The 18,304-nt window shown below is 38.7% G+C and overlaps 1 protein-coding gene and 1 long non-coding RNA gene across 8 annotated transcripts in view; one reads left to right on the forward strand and one right to left on the reverse strand.

The window, feature by feature from the left end:
* fchsd2 (FCH and double SH3 domains 2) overlaps positions 1–18,304 on the reverse strand; it is a 186,517-nt gene that overhangs the window by 79,707 nt on the left and 88,506 nt on the right. For all 7 annotated transcript variants that reach the window (XR_012394170.1, XR_012394169.1, XR_012394167.1 and 4 more), the window contains exon 4: positions 499–578. Coding sequence is in view for 2 of the 7 variants with exons in the window: in XM_073930164.1 (XP_073786265.1) it covers positions 499–578 (80 nt within the window). In the remaining 5 variants the exon portion in view is untranslated. The remainder of the gene's footprint in view (positions 1–498; positions 579–18,304) is intronic.
* Positions 2,620–18,304, forward strand: part of LOC141378793 (uncharacterized) — a 359,890-nt gene continuing 344,205 nt past the window's right edge. Inside the window, exon 1 of the long non-coding RNA XR_012394172.1 lies at positions 2,620–4,076. This is a non-coding gene — a long non-coding RNA (uncharacterized lncRNA). The remainder of the gene's footprint in view (positions 4,077–18,304) is intronic.

Raw genomic sequence — 18,304 nt, forward strand, 5'->3', positions numbered from 1 at the left:
AGTTCATAAATCAAAAAAAGTGACAAATCACATATTTTTATCAGTCATAAATAATAAATATGATATATAGTTTCAATAAATGATGACTTTTTAATATTTAAAAATAAAATTTCTTGCTTTTCATGCATTTTTTTTGCACCCGAGACCACAAAACCAGTCATAAGATTTATACATCACCTGAAAGCTGAATAAGAAAGGTTTCAATTGATCATTGGTTTGATAGGACAATATTTAGAGTATATAAAAATCTGAGTGTTCAAAAAAATTTAAAATTAATAAAATGACCATTAAAGAGGTCTAAATTTAAGTGCTTTGCTATGTATATTACAAATCAAAAGTTGAGTTTTGATATAATTACAGTAGGAAGCCAAATATTACATCTGCAATATAAGAGAGGACCACAGCACATCATTGGATATCTTCTTATTAAATTAGTTATGCCTGTTTTTGGGACTCTCACAGCGCTGATAGCCATAGATTTGTAGTGTTTTCCCTCACCTGTAGTCTGTCCTCTGATCGTCTGGTTTAATCCCAGGCCAGTCTCTCTTCAAATATTGACTCGCCAACTTCTGCAGGGCCTGAAAAACAGTAAAACAACAGTAAACGCTGTGAAATGCTGGAATGTAACCAGATTAACCTGTCCATAGTCTGCAAAATACAAATCAGTGCATATAAAAGTCACACTCCATTTATGTCCGTATAGACAGCATGGTGGCTCAGTGGACGCAATGTCGCCTCAAAGCAAAAAAGTCACTGGTTCGAGTCCCGTCTGGCTCAGTTGGCATCTCTGAGTGGAGTTTGCATGTTGTGCCTGTGTTAGCGTGGGGTTCCCACAGTCCAAACACATGCGCTATAGGTGAACTGAATAAACTAATATTGGCCTTAGTGTGTGAGTGTGTATGGGTGTTTACCCCATACCGGGTTGCAGCTGGAAAGGCATCTGCTGCATAAAACATATGCTGGATAAGTTGGCGGTTCATTCCGCTGTGGTGACCCCTGAAGGATGAAGGGACTATGCCGAAGGAAAATAAATGAATGAATATAACTAACACGGAGCAGCAGCGTTTTTTAAAATGAGAATGGCCTCTTCAGCGTTTCTAAAAAGCTCAGTTTTTGGTTCTCGAAAACTCTGGTGTAGTGTGGACAAATGGCGTAACCGTAGCAAAACTTATGCGTTCTCAAACTAAAATGTATTAGTGAACACAGGGCCTGAAAAGCCAGTAGTTAATAGTGGGAATTGTTACCTAAACTGAAATGTTACCAAAACCAAAACTTCTTTCCTGGGGCCTGTTTCAGTAAGGAGGTTCAAACAACTCGGAGTTTAAACTTGAACTCTGAGTTGATTTACCGAGAGATTAAAAACTCAGAGTTTTCGATTTCAGAATAGCGGATCTGAGCTGTGTCAATCAACTTTGAGTAGACCAAGCGCGCACACCGTGACTATAAAAAGGCATTATCAATAGAGCGCAGATATTACGAGTGACCATGGCAACATCTTAAAAAAAGAGATCAGCATTTCTTTCTCCGGCTGAACTTGATCTGCACATGCAAAGTTATAGCAAATATGAGCGTATATATTTAAAAAGAAGCAGCCATCAGTGAAACAGAGACAGTTAGCGTGGGACAACAGCTGCTCAAGTTAATGCGTAATTTTTAATTTAAAGTATTTAAACATTTAAGTATAATAAAATAAGTAATGTAATGTGTGACGTTTATACTTTTTTCTAAACTTTTATGCATGTTTATCAGTTTTAACAGATTTAACAGTGCACTTTTGTGTTTATTGATTTATTGATCAAGCGATAGAGGCTGATATAACATTAAGAAGGTAAGCAGTAATAAAATATTTTTAGACAGAATAATAATCCCATTAATCTAATAACAGTGCATGTCGAAAGTTAAGCTAATTATTTACGAAAAAAAAGGACAAGCCTCGTACGTGATTTGTTCTGTGTGTGACAAAAATGTAGGCAATAGCTGTGTTTCCATCAAAACATAGGCTATTACATAAATTTGTGCAAAACTGGAATAACGCCTAAAAATAAAGCAGCGTTTTTATCCAAAGAGTCGAAGAGAACACAATCGTTACTTCCTGATTAACTTGCGCCAAATATCAACAGTAAAAACCGAGTTTACTGCGGTAGAATACACTGCGTCAATGATTTTTTATTTAATTAATGTACTTGCGCCTCAGAAGACAATTGACACACAATGAACACGTGGGGGCGCTTGAAGCCAGATGTGGAGATCTTGACACGCTCCAAACGCTCAGAGGTAATTAATAATATACACTAATACTGAAACAGTTCAGGCATTTTAGAATGACTAAAACAACATTTAAGATGTTCTGCAGTGTGCTCAGTCTGCTGGTTTGTCCTTTCACACACATTTTCATCATCATCTCTAACAAACCTTTTTTTAATGTACATACTGTAATTTGCTATGTGCACTTCGTAGTTCATGTGCATCTTATCAAATAAAAGTTTAACCTACTCAGTTATGCACATGTTTTATTATGCATATTTTCAAAAGTTGTGTGAATCATGACGTTTCCATCAATCGTTTTTATGCACATCTCCAAAATGAGCTCTAAAATAGGTGTGCGGAGACGTGAGGCTAAAGCCTAGTTCACACTACAGGATTTTAAACATCAGCAGATCGCTGTGCTGTTTACACTACATGACTTGACTTTGTGTCTTTTGATCTCTGAGGTGTTCACACTACGCAACACTCTGTGAATGATCCACAAGAGGGGGGTCACACACTACATGATCCGACAACAACTCATTCCCCATCAGCTCATTCAAGCTACCAAACCACAGCCAATGAAAATTTGAGGGAGGAGTCGTCAAAAAAAGCTGAACACTATTGGCTGCTTGTGATCTCAATTACATCACTGACAGCGTTTCAAGCTTTGGAGAGCATTTAAAAACATCGTCAAATCAGCTGATTTATGAGCGGATTAATCACTCATCTGCAAGGTTTGAGTGGATAGATACACAGAGAGTTTTTAATTTTTGTAATTTTATAACTCTTTGAAATAAAACTAACATATTTATAACACCCTGCCGTTTTCTAACTATCAGTGTATTTCTTTCTGACATTGTTATTTTTTTTTATTACAAAACAGTAAAGAACTGAGCATTTCTGCCTTAAATTACCATATTGGTCAAAATGACTGCATGCATGTCTGATACTTTTCACTGTGACTTTAAATATGTGTGCATTTTCTTGCCTGGCAACTTCCTGCTAACATAAACAAAACTTTCTGATGGCAAAAACATCAATTTACTTCAGATATCTTTAAAAACAGCATATTCTGTGCTGTGAAATAGCTCCTGTTTGAAAGTGAAAATGAAAGCCAAGACCTTTAAGTGTTTTAGAATCTTAACTACATATTTATAGGCTGTATTACCAAAAAAAAGATTATATTTTTAGGGTAATGGTGTCATTAAATATGATGCCAGACATTCAAAGCTTAATTTTAATATCTCAATAATAGCTTTGAATGTAAATATGTTGTGACAATATGGCGTTTTATATGAGAACGGTCAGAATGAGCAGTATGGTAATTCTAATAGTTACAGAATTCTAGTTCCACTGTTAATATAGCCTACTCTCATGTCTGTGCTAACGCAGAATGAAGCGAGTGCACCGATGCCCATTCTGACCAATCACAGATGTTTCTGCTGAGCTCCTGAACACACAGGCATTCAGCTCATGCTGATATGCTCTCTCATTGGCTGCAGCTCGTCACTACATCTGACCACACGGGGGGTGGAGTCGGCCGACTGCTCTGGAATATTTAGCATGCTGAATGTTGGATTTCCGTCTGCGAGGTGTCGGCGACGCGTCAGCGAGCCTCGTTGATGCGTTGCTCAGTAGTTCACACATAAAGAGCGGCGAGCGCCGAGCACCCGCAGATTTCTTCCCGATCACAGCCCGATCTGTCGGCGAGCTCGTTAACTTCCAAATCGGGCTCAAATCAGGCTTAAAATCATCTAGTGTGAACTAGGCATAAGAGGAGAAATACGCTTCATCTTTACAAAAGGGGAGGAGACCGACAGAAACTCAGAGTTTAGAGAATAAAACCTGCTCTGGACCAGGTTAGATTCACAGAGTAAGTTACCACAGTAACTGACTCTGAGTTAAAGTTACCTTTCTTTCAGAAACAGGCTTGACTTACCCTGATTTCTTGAGTTTAACAAACCTGCCATTTTGAAACGGAAAACCCAGAGTTTCTCTCATTTCAGGGTTAAAATACTCTGAGTTTTCACTTAACCTGCTTTCTGAAACAGGTCTCTGGTCTTGCTCATATGATTCGATTTGAGTTTTTAAACATGAAAACAAAGCGATGAGCAGGCCATATGCATGTTCTCATGACCCTGTCATCAAACGCCATCTATCACCAGCACAAACACACAACGCCTTACAAAGCAACCCAAATTCCAACGCCTGTGACATATGCTCGCTGTTGGCATGAAGAACAACCTCCTTCGGCAGTGTTAAAGCTCTGCGCTTGAAAATACAGCTCCATAACGGCACGAACACCACCTGACATATGGAGAAATGAACACGGCATCAACTCTGACACACATTACTGAATACATGGTGATATGAGATTTTGGTTATATGCTTGAGCTCTACATGGGTCTCTGCACCTGCCCCATTCCCAGATCCACAACAGCATCTACAGTGTGTGTGTGTGTGTGTGTGTGTGTGTGTGTGAGCAGCAGGGAATGAAGCAGAAGAAAGGAGCCGTTCTCCACAGACTGGCCTCTTTCAGGTCCTCTACAGGACACTACAGATCAGCCGGCCTGACGTCTTTTATTTTCCTTCCTCTGCACGACTCGCTCTGCATACTAGAATAATCACTGCACTTGTGTTCCTAACACTCACACCACCGCTGGACACACGCACACACACAGAGACAAACACACACACACACAAAACACACTCTGAGACGCACACATTAATACACACACACACACACACACACACACACAAACACAAACATATATGCAAACAACCACAAAGAGACACATTCACAGACACACACACATTAATACACGGAAACACACATAGAGACATGCGTGTGCACACACAGACACTTAATAATACATGGGAACATAGAGACATGTGCGCACACGCACAAACACACAGAGACGCACAGAGAGAGAGAGAGAGAGAGAGAGACACACACAGACTCATACACAAACATACATAAATATACACTCAGACACACACGCACGCATGCTCAGAGACACATATATAGATGCACACACAAACACACACACACATACACATACACAAAGATGGACACACACAAAGGACACAAACAAAGACACACAAGAGACACACACACACAAACACACAGAGAGAGAGAGAAGGAGATAGAGAGAGAGACACACACGCGCACACACACACACACACACGCGTGCAGACAAAAACACACATACACATAAGCATCCAGATACAATCCCGATCCTCAAAAGCACATGTAAATGATGAACTATAATACACACTCAAGCTTGCACGCACGCACGCACGCACACACACACACACACACACACACACACACACACACACACACACACACACACACACACACACACACACACACACACACACACACACACACACACACACACACACACACACACACAACAGAAAGCTTTAAAGCAGCGGGGAGAACAGAACACTGGACATGAAGTGTCATAAACAACACAATCTGGACAACAACACTGCTGTTTCCTTAAAAACCCAGAGAATTTCACATCAGAGACACTCCTGTAAACATGAGGAGAAGCAACTGATCTGGCAACACAACTGTCCTCTAACACACTGGGGTCTGAGGAAGTTTTAGTGGCCTGGAGAAGTTCATTGCTCTGACATTTGTGCTTTTATCAGTTGCTTATTTTTTTATAAGTGTCTAAAGAGCCCGATTCCATGCTAAATATCAACCTTGCCATGAAAAAAATAAAGCTTTCAGCAAAATAACAAAAAGTTTTTTGTATAGGTTTGTGTCTGTCAGTGTTTTCAAACAGTTATATTTACTTCACCAAAGTTACACAAGAGCCAATTTCAAATCCGTCACATCCATAACGCAGAGCTTTCACATCCATAACCAAGCTTCTCCCTCATGAATACAAAAAAATGTCAATTAAAAATCAATGATTTCTGCTCTAACTCTTATTTATTACATAAGCATTGATTCATTTGGGTTGTGCAGTTTAATTCACAGAGTTTCTACAAAGTATGTTGCACTGTGAACTTGCATATTTATTGGTCACATTCATGAAGTACGTTTATTTTCCTCATTTCAAATAAAAAATGTTTACAGATTAATATTTTTCTGATCCCGTAAATTTGTGGTTAGTAGTTTTACAAAAAATAAACAAGCGTTTTCAATGTTAACATTTCCGCTCATTGGCCACTTTATTAGGTACACCTGTCCAACTGCTCGGTAACGAAAATGTTTAATCAGCCAATCACATTGCAGCAATTCAACGCATTTACACATGTAGACATGGTCAAGACGGTCTGCTGCAGTTCAAACTATGCATCAGAAAGATGGGAAGAAAGGGGATTTAAGTGACTTTGAATGTGGCATAATTGTTGGTGCCAGACGGGCTGGTCTGAGTATTTCAGAAACTGCTGATCTACTGGGATTTTCATGCACAACCATCTCCAGGGTTCATGGTCAGAAAAAGAGGAAATATCTAGTGAGCGGCAGTTCTGTGGGCGCAAATGCCTTGTTGATGCCAGAGGTCAGAGGAGAATGGCCAGACTGGTTCCAGCTAATAGAAAGGCAATAGTAACTTAAATAAGCACTCGCTACAACCGAGGTCTGCAGAAGAGCATCTCTGAACACACAACAAGTCCAAACTTGAGGCGGATGGGCTACCGCAGCAAAAGATCACACCGGGTGCCACTCCTGTCAGCTAAGAACAGGAAACTGAGGCTATAATTCACACAGGCTCACCAAAACTGGACAATAGCAGATTGGGTAAACGCTGCCTGGTCTGATGAGTCTAGATTTCTGCTTTGACATTTAGATGGTCTGGTCAGAGTTTCAGCAGGATAACACACCATGTCATAAAGCACGAATCATCTCAGACTGGTTTCCTGGACATGACAATGAGTTCACTGTACTCAAATGGCCTCAAAAGTCATCAGAACTCAATCCAATAGAGCACCTTTGGGATGTGGTGGAACGGGAGATTCACATCATGGATGTGCAGCCGACAAATCTGCAGCAACTGCGTGATGCTATCATGTCAATATGGAGCAAAATCTCTGAGGATTATTTCCAGTTTCTTTTTGAACCAATGACACAAAGGATTAAGGCAGTTCTGAAGGCAAAAGGGGACCAACCCGGTACTAGTAAGTTATACCTAATAAAGTGGCCAGTGAGTATTTATGCATGCAACTACATAATCCTATCATTTATTTTCTGAAATATTCATTTATTTGATTTCAAACATGAAATTAACAAGAGTATAAAGGGATATTAGCGCTTAAAAAACAAACTCAAACAAAGTTCAAGCAAAATAATATCAACAATTTTGGACTGCATGATCATCCCTTGTCTAACGCTTCCTTCAGCCCTCACTGTCCTCAGTTGACCTGCTGGGAGGAACCAACTAATTAGTGCAGTAATTAGAGGTCGTTTAGGGCATCTGCAGTTGCAATGTGTCAAGACAGGTTAAGAACAAGCCGTCTGATTTGCAGTTTGACTGCAAGAAAAAGAGAAATACAGCAAAAAGACACGAACAGCACAAACATGCAGTGCAGTAAAACACAGAGAGCAGAGATGCTGGAGACACTCTGGATTTAAGAAGAGGACAGAAATAGAAGAGGAAATGCAAATGTGTGTCATTACAGTAGACTTTTACATCTCTGTGTTATTTATGGATGTTACTATAAACTTACTACGGTAAGCTTTAGATGTGTACTGTAGTTTGTTTTTTAAAGTCTCTTCTGCTCACCAAAGCTGCATTTGTTTGACAGTAAAAACAGCAATTTAAATGATTTGTTTGATTTATTCATTCTCCTTCGGCTTAGTCTCTATTTCACAGGTCGCCACCACTTCGGAATGAACCACCAACTATTCCAGCATATGTTTTACGCAGCACATGGCCTTCCAGCTGTAACCCAAACATCCACACACTATGTGTTGTAAAGCCCAAATTGGAGCGCGGCCCTGGCCAACTTCCAAGTGAATGGACAGCGGCCCCGACAAGCTCTCTGCCGGGGTTTAAATAAGGGCGCTGACCAGCATCAGGTGCGCTGAAGGCACGCCCCCAATCTAGAATCAAATCAAACACAAAGAAACACAAAACAACGCAGTCCTAATATATATATATATAAATATATATATATATATATATATATATATATATATATATATATATAAATATATATATATATATAAATATATATATATAAATATATATATATATAAATATATATATATATATATATATATATATATATATATATATATATATATATATATATATATAATATAAATTATAATTATATAATTATAATTATAAATTATATATTAATTAAATATTAATATATATATATATTAATTTAATAAAAAACAATTTAATATTAATATATATATATATATATATATATATATATATATATATATATATATATATATATATATATATATATTATATATATATATATATATTAATATTAAATAATTTTTTATTAAATTAACATTAGTATATATTGATATTTAATATATTAATATATATTAAATTAATATTTTATTTATATATATATATATATATTAATGTAAAATTATTTTTTCATTAAATTAATATTAATATATATTGATATTTAATATATTAATATATATTAAATTAATATTTTTTATATATATATATATTATATATATATATATATATATATATATATATATATATATATATATATATATATATATATATATATATATATATATATATATTTATTAGGGATGCACCGAAATGAAATTCTTGGCCGAAGCCGAATAATAATGAATTGCTTGGCCGAAGGCCGAATACCGAACGCGGTGTTTTGCATTTTTTTCCATTTAGTTTGCCAATTTTTTCACCATTACAATAATTAAATAGTAAAAACTTGCTTTTTATTATTTTGGGTTGCTTTTCAGAGAAATAAATCAAATAACAAAAATACAATTTCAAAAAATATTTATTTAACACTGAACATTTTTTAACATTTCAGCAGATAATATACAAACAAAGCGCAATATAACTTAAAATACAAAAATTTGTAAAATAAAAAAATATTTTTATTTGGCCATCTTTGAAGCCCCCCTTCTTGAATAGCCTATGTTAGGCCTGTAACTGACTGCAGAAAGAATGTAACTGTATGTCTACAACAACAAATGTGCATTAAATAATGCAAAAAATGTGGATTACAACAAATGAATAACTGTCCGAGACATAAGCCTACTTATTCTACTTCTTCAGGAAAAGTGGCAGGTTCTTCTTTATAAAAAGTATCTGCTGTCTCGCATGAAAGTCGGTTCCTCTTCTCATCGATGACATGAGATGCAGCACTAAACAGTCTCTCGGCTGTCGGCTCATCTGTAGTAAGAGCCCGTTTTCTCTCTGTGCTGTTTTCATCTCCTGACCATCTCCAACACCTAGCGGCTTTCCAGAGTCCAACTCGGCCTGGATCATTTCTTGTGTGCGCAACTTTTTCCCCATATTCAAGTAATGATCTTTATATCGTGGATCAAGCACAGTCGCGATGAAGTACATGTGTTCTGAGTCCACCTGACTAAATCGTGCGCTGACAGCTTCTAAGAGCGCACCTTTAGCTGTTTTCACTCCGTGGTCTGTTTCAGCCTCTTTGTTTAAAAGACGCTTTAGTGCTGCAAGTAAATGTATGACGTCTGCCACAGATGAGCTGATCTCTTTTGTTATCTGCTCAAAGGGGGCGAGAAGAGAGAGAACGTTCCTCTGGACAATTCAGCAGAACAGTGTCTGCAAACGGCCGTTTTTGCCTCTGACTCTTTACAGTGCTTCCACACTGCTGACATGTTTGCTGCATAAAGCGCGCGCCTCTCACTCTACACGGGTTACTATTTGATCACGTCTAAAAAAACGTCATTGTTCGGCAAAATTTATTCTGCCTTTTTACTTATTATTATTTCGGTTGCCGAAAATTTGGTGCATCCCTAATATATATCCAACTAATAAACAAGGATCTATCAAAAAATATGCTTAAACATGGCATGGCACTTATAATTTGACAGGAGGACTAATCATTTTGCCTTCAACTCTATGCTTTTTGATGGCTTCGACATTTTTGCCAATTAAAAACATGTATAAGACTCAGTTAAAGCACCTCTCTCATCGAGAAACCGCACCCAACATGTAGAGCATGACTGAATGCCTAATGCTGAAGCATGAGCGGGTGCCGTGTCAAAAGCACCATTATTGGGCATAGGTGTGGTAGCAACCAGGCCAGTCGTTACAGGAAGCTCCCACCACTGCAAACACAGTCACTTCCTGTTTGTAGGCAGAGATTGGAGCGACGGCTCAACAGCAGGAAATCCGCAGCAGACCGAACGAGTGAAAAAAGAACGAGCGAATTAGAGATAAAAGTCTCCTTCCTGCTCTGATATTCTTGTCATCAAGAGCTAAAATAATCCAGTGAAACCGACAGCTCAGTCAAACCGCTGTCAGACACACGCTAATATCAGAAACGGCATGAGGAAGAGCAGAAATCTGGCAGAAATGAAGACAGGATCATTGCTGAACATTGATCCATAACACAGACACACAATTCAGAATTAAAAAGCATGTCAATTAGTTTGAAAAGCAAGAATAACCCAAAAGAATGTTGAAACTACCCATAACACCCTAACAGCTGCATAACAACGCCCTAGCAACCACTCCATGCGACTAAACAACCACATAGCAATGTCCTAGAAACCACCGCAAAGACACCTACAACTGTAGCAAATGCATAGCAACGCCCTAGAAGCCACTCAATGTTACCTAGCAATGAAGTACAGAGCACAACAAAACAATGCCTTAGCAACAACCCATAAAGCTTTAGCAACCATACTGAATGCCCCTACAACTGCACAGTAACACCATAGCAACACACCCGAAAGCCCTGGCAACCACCCTCAATGCCTCTAAAACCGCACAGTAAAACTAGTAGCAACCCGCCAGAGGAACCTAGCAAGGACCCTAGTACCGAAGCAATTACCGATAACTCCCTACAGTAGTTACCAACATGCTGATTCATGCTAGAAACATGCTAACAACGTTCTATTCAATGTTAGACATGTGCTAACTCATGTTAAAACGTGCAAGTAAAATGCTAAGTTTCAGTAGAAGCATTCTTATTTATGTTTAAAACATGCTAAAAATGCTAATCAATGTTAGAAATGTGCTAACAAGGCAATTCGCGTGAGAAACACGCTAACAACATGCTAATTCATGCTGGAAACATGTTAATAACATGCTTATTCATGTTAGAAACATGCTGACATGTTATTTCATGTTGGAATCAATACTAACAAGCTAATATATGCTAAAAACATGATAATCTATGGTAGAACCATGATAGCAACATGCAAAATCACACTAGAAAAATGCTAGCAACATGCTAATTGAAACTAGAATCATGCTACAAACATGTTAATTCAAACAAGCAACATGCTGACAACATGCCAATTCATGTTTAAAACATTCTTGAAAACATGCTAATTCATGTTGGAATCATGCTAACAACAATGTAATCAATGTTAGAAACGTGGTAACATGCTAATTAATGCCAGAAACATGCTAACAACATTCTAATTCATGTTAGAAACATGTAAAAAAATGCTAATTCATGTTAGAATCATGCTAACAATATAATTTATGCTAGAAACATGTTAACAACATGTTAATTCATGTTGGAGTCATGAGAACAATATGATACTTCATCCTAGAAAACATGCTTATCCATGTTAGAAACATGTTTACAACATGATAAATCATGCTAAAAACATAAAAGTAACATGCTAATTCATACAACAAAATGCTAACAACATGCTAATTCATGTTAGAAACATGCTGGTTCATGCTAGACACATGCAAGTAACATGATAATGTACACTAACAACTTGCTACTTCATGGCATGCTAAAAACATGCAAACTACAAGGTAATTTATGTTTAGCACATGCTAACAACATGTTAATTAATGCTAGAAACATGCTAAAATATGCTAGAACAATAATAGCAACATGTTAATTCATGCTAGAAACATGCTAACATCATGCTAAAAACATGCTAATTCATACTTTTTTTTCTGACGACTCAATTATTTTAGGTTCAATCCACTTAAACTGGTAAAACTTATTACATTAACGTAATTCCTTAATGTTGTCCCAACACAGATCATTTGTGCAGAACCCAGCATTTTTGACAGTGCATGTAGCCCTACACCTAATGTCTACATAACCATCAGTGTGTGTGTGTGTGTGTGTTTTCAGGGTTCAGTCGGCACAAGCTGTTCTTTGTGCATCTCTTTATTGTAAGGTCAGTTTCCAGAAGCGGCCCGACCTGGCCTGTCCTCTCACAGGGGCACAATAGGGGCATTGAGTGGGCACTGAATTGCGATAAAGCCCCCGAAAAAAAAAACAGCTTCACCCACGCATCACACCGCTCTGTCCCTGGCATCTCTCAGTGCCCAATGGGAGGAACGCAGGGCAGTTTGGCACCCGGTTAAAGACTGTGAAACAGAATGATTTATGTGCTGTGTGAGGTTTGACTGACTCTAAACGACTGGTCAGACCTGTGGGACTGTATAATGCACAGCGCCGCTCGTTTCAAACTAGTTTGCACAATATAATGCTGTTTGTACAACTAGGATGCCATCCAAAAAAACACACCAGAGAGTCTGGTGACTACAGCTCTCTAGTGCAAACATATTGACTAAATAACCTGAAAAAATATAATGTTTAGGAAACCAGTCTGAGATGATTCGTGCTTTATGATATGGTGTGTTATCCTGCTGGAAGTAGCCATCAGATGATGGGTACACTGTGGGATGGACATGGTCAGCAACAATACTCAGGTAGGCTGTGGTGTTGACACGATGTTCAATAGGGTATATGCCGAAGCATGCTAATAGGACTTTTAATTTGCCAGTAACCTGGGTTAAGCGCTTCCGGCGAATTGAATGCCAATGCAAAATCCTGTGCGTTTAAGGTCTGTTTTCTTTAAAAATCAGCGACCTCCACTGGCTGAGTGATATCCGATTTAAAGTGGGTCTCAGATTGTACAAGAAGCACTGTATTAAATTACACTTCCCCCGCCATATCTTTATAATATGAGCATTTATTTTACCCCAGTATGTTCAATGGAGCTTCTGCATTAGCCTGCCGATTCTAACGGGCGCGTGCGAGTAAATGGCTTTTTGTCTCGTTTTACGCTTGAGCAACTAAATAAATGCTACAGTTTTTTTAACTGAATGTATTTTAATGACATTACAACATCAATGCTGTATAAGGAACCGTATAAAATGGAAAAAAGTTCACAATAACAGGTCACCGGAAGTGTATCAGCATGGGAACAGCACTAGCTCGGCATATACCCTATTGGTACTAATGTGCCCAAAGTGTGCCAAGAATATATTCCCCACACCATTACACCACCACCACCACCAGCCTGAACCATTGATACAAGACAGGATGAATCCATGCTCTCATGTTGTTGATGCCAAACTCTGACCCGACCATTCTTCTGTTTGCTGGACGACAATAAATTTAAGAATTTGACTTTACTATTATAAATTAAAGGGCACCTAGGTTACCCCTTTTTTCAGATTTAATATAAGTCTTTTGCGTCTCTAGAATGTGTATATAAAGTTTCAGATCAAAATACCCATCAGATATTTCATTTTACCTTTTACAAGATGCTGTTTTATACTGATTTCCAGCAGGGGGTGGTTTTGTCGTACTGCGCCTTTAAGACGAGTCTTTCCCGCCCACTATTTCTACATGCCTCCTCCCTCAGCTGCGTCAGACAACAGACAGACTTAAAAGAAGGTCTCACGTAGCGTTTGTGAGATCCTACAGTAAGAACTAACCTTTACTAATCAGTATTGTGAAGTTGCATTGATGAGTCACACACAATACCGTTACAAAGTTCACACGCACGCACGCACGCACGCACGCACGCACGCACGCACGCACGCACGCACGCACGCACGCACGCACGCACGCACGCACGCACGCACGCACGCACACACACACACACACACACACACACACACACACACACACACACACACACACACACAAACACACAAACACAAACACAAACACACACACACACCGCAGATGATACACACACACACACACACACACACGCACGCAGGCAGGCAGACAGACAGAGCGTGCTTAGCCTAGTTAAGGCTAACCTCAAGTGTGGATATCTGTTATGCTAATGTACAAAATAAACCTGATTTAACTTCCACAAACCAGGATTGAAGCGTCTTCTTTTATAATTGTTCTGACACGCGGCTGTGCTGATGAAGTAAAGCTGAAGTAAAACGCTGTAATTAATTACACACATACTCTGTTTAAAAACACTTTAAACATGTGAAACTTACTCTTAATCACATTTGATGATGATTGCTGATCCTAGCGAACAGAACAGACCTTTTATTCCCGGTTGCTTTGCGCATGTCTGCCTGGTCTTGTTGACATATACACGTGACTACCGGAACTTGTTAATGCGCTCAGCTGTCAATCAATTCGGTGGGTGGGGGAAATCGCACACATACGTAATGGTGCGATCGATTTGAAAACAGCTCCAATTGACCGACCCTTTTTTTTTGTAGTTAAATTGAAAAAAAAAGGACTGGGTGTGTTCATATCACCCCAGTATGACGGTCTATACACTATACCAACACACAGATCTGTCCAAACAGCTTGAAAAGTAGATTTTTTACCATAGGTGCCCTTTAAATATCATTATGCATAAATATTTACATATATTCATATATTTCTGCTAACTTTATTTAATATTTAAATTAACATAATTTAAAAAAATAAAAGAAACACCACACACGTATTTGCTCCTTTTAGATGAAAATGTCAGATGGCATTTAGACGCTTATGCATCATCAAACACTTCTCACACACACACGAACACGCATGTATATTCATGTAATGTTTAAATATTAACAACACAACTCTTTCTAAAATAGGCTTTATGCAATTTTTTTTTGTTGTTGTTTTGGGGGAAACATAACCAGGTGGATTCTTAAAAAAAAAAAAAAAAGTAAAGTAACCACAGCATTTAGCTGAGAACTGTAGCATCTGATAAACTGAGGAGTTACACCACAGAAAACCACAAAAGAAGAGAGGGAAAAGTATTTACATCGGTTGCCTCTATTGCACAACACATCACCTCCACACACACACACACACACACACACACACACACACACACACACACACACACACACACACACACAGAGACAGACAGACAGACAGACACACACACACACACACACACACACACACACACACACACACACACACACACACACACACACACACACACACAGTCTCTGAAGCACAACATCAGTTCAAGTGTTACTCATGAACATCCACACTTCATCAACCTCACACAGGTTTCATTTCCTTGAAAACAAAACAGTTTAACTACTTAAAAAACCAAACTGCCAGGAAAGAAAAACCACAAAGAACAGCATCCAGGAGAGACACTAAAAGACATCAAGGTTTTCAGTTTTCTAAGTAAACCGTAATAAGTGCGATATAAAAATATGTATAAATAAATCAAAAAGAATAAAATAAACTGATCTGAAGACAAAACCAATTAACATGACTGAAGAAAAACTAAATTGCTAGAACTTTAAAAATATATAAAGAAGCACTAATTGAAAAGAATATCTCATGTTCAAACTAACACTGAGTTTTTGTACTGCAGAGAGCAGTCAGTGAAAGGCAATGCAAAAAGGAAACAATACTGATGAAAACACATGGTATATTTGTTGATTTCTGGGCGGCGTGGTGGCTCAGTGGTTAGCACTGTCACCTCACAGCAAGAAGGTTGCTGGTTTGAGTCCCGGCTGGGTCAGTGTTGGCGTGGGGTTTCCTCCAGGTGCTCCGGTTTCCCCCAAAGTCCAAACACAAGCGCTATAGGTCAGTTGAATAAGTGTAAATGCAAGAGTGTATGAGTGTGAAGTACTGGGTTGTGGCTGGAATTTCTACTGCGTATGCATATGCTGGAATAGTTGGCGGTTCATTCCGCTGTGATAAATAAAGAGACTAAGCTGAAGGAAAATGAACGAATAAATTTGTTGATTTCCTTGCATCTGCTGAGGAAGGCACAGATGACCTTTTTAGGATTTTGTTAGAAGGTTTAGTAAACATCTCATTTCCAGAAAATCTACATCTGCTGATGTGTCATGCAGGGTTCACAATCAAAATATTAGGAACTTTCAAGGAATTAAGATGCTGATGTGCATTTAGGGTTTCTGCAGGATTCAGCAAGTCAAATTTAAGACTTTAAGACCCTTAAGAATACCTTTTTTAGACATTTACAGGGTTAAACACTTAGGATTTTTTCTAATGGCTCTGTATTACAGGGTTTAAACACATTTTTACTACTATAATGTCATGCCTTCAAAGACTTTTCCAGAACTTTCAAGCACATTTTCATGACGTAATGTTTCATGTATTGTCTACATATACAGGACAAATAATAAGAAAAACAATGGCGTTCAAATTTATTACAGAATATCATAGAACTCGCAACAATCTATTATGCTTTAATATGTTTTCATATCTATAAAATTGATTTAGATAATGCTTACACAGCAATAACAAGTTTTTGGCCAAGGACAGAAAAGAAACAACTTGCTACTTCATGTTCATGATTTAAGACATCAAGGGATGACGTGGTGGCGCAGTATAGCGCTGTCACCTCACAGCAAGAAGGTTGCTGGTTTGAGCCTCGGCTGGGTCAGTGTGCATTTCCGGAGTTTGCATGTTCTCCCTGTGTTCGCGCGAGATTCCTCCGGGTCCAAACACATGCGGTTCAGGTGAATTTTGTGGGCTAAATTGTCCATAGTGTATGAGTGTGAATGATTGTGTGTGGATGTTTCATTTGCTGGATAAGTTGGCGGTTCATTCCGCTGTGGTGGCCCCAGATTAATGGAGACTAAGCCAAAAAGAAAATTAATAATTAAGACATCAAGACTTTAAGACCCAGCGGATACGGTGGCATTAAACGTATCATAACTGTCGTGTGAAAAGGCTCTATTGATGGAAACACCAAATTCACATTTAAGATTTATCTCTTTGCAAACTTGGGAAAGATTTGCTTCGTGTTAGTTAGTTTCCACATTTTGTGTGATTTACAAGTGTCTTCTGTTTATTACTCGACTTTTGATCTTAAAAATTCAACTCTACAGTTTAACAAAGCGACTTTTATTGACATTTTAGCACACAGGTGTCAAACTCAGTTCCAAAAGGGCCGCAGCTCTGCACAGTTTAGTTCCAACCCTAATTAAACACACCTGATCAAACTAATTCAGTTCTTCAGGCTTGTTTGAAACCTACAAGTAAGTGTGTTGGAGCAGGGTTGGAACTAAACTGTGCAGGGCTTCGGCCCTCCAGGAACTGAGTTTGACACCCCTGTTTTAGCAGTATGAAATAATATAATGTAAAAGGAATAACATATAGCTTGCTCTAGGCGGCAGCTAGCTCTCTGCAACTCTCACATGGTGGCCCACTGAAGCCAAGCAGGGCTGCTTCCGGTCAGTACCTGGAAGGGAGACCACATGAGAAAGCGAGGTTGCTGCTGAAAGTGGTGTCAGTGAGACCAGCAGAGGGCGCCCAACCTGCGCTCTGTGTGGGTCCTAATGCCCCAGTATAGTGACGGGGACTCTATACTGCTCAGTGAGCGCCGTCTTTCGCACGAGTTGTTAAAGAGGGGTCCTGGCCAAAATTTGCCATCATAGCCTCCTAACCATCACGCTGTCTCCTCTCCACTAATCAGCTGGTGTGTGGTGTGCGCAATGGTGTGTGGTGTGCGATCTGGCGCAATGCAGCTGCCATCACATCATCCAGGTGGATGCTGCACACTGGTGGTGGATGAGGTGATCTCTCCCCAAAAAATGTGTAAAGCACTTTGAGTGTTCAGAAAAGCGCTATATAAATGTGAGGAATTATTAATTATTATTATAGGGAAGTAAGTCTGTAAACTAACAGAAAATGTGCTGTCAGTTTT

The sequence above is a fragment of the Danio rerio genome, chromosome 18, assembly GCF_049306965.1.
Source record: "Danio rerio strain Tuebingen ecotype United States chromosome 18, GRCz12tu, whole genome shotgun sequence".
In the NCBI taxonomy this organism is placed as follows: Eukaryota; Metazoa; Chordata; class Actinopteri; order Cypriniformes; family Danionidae; genus Danio; species Danio rerio.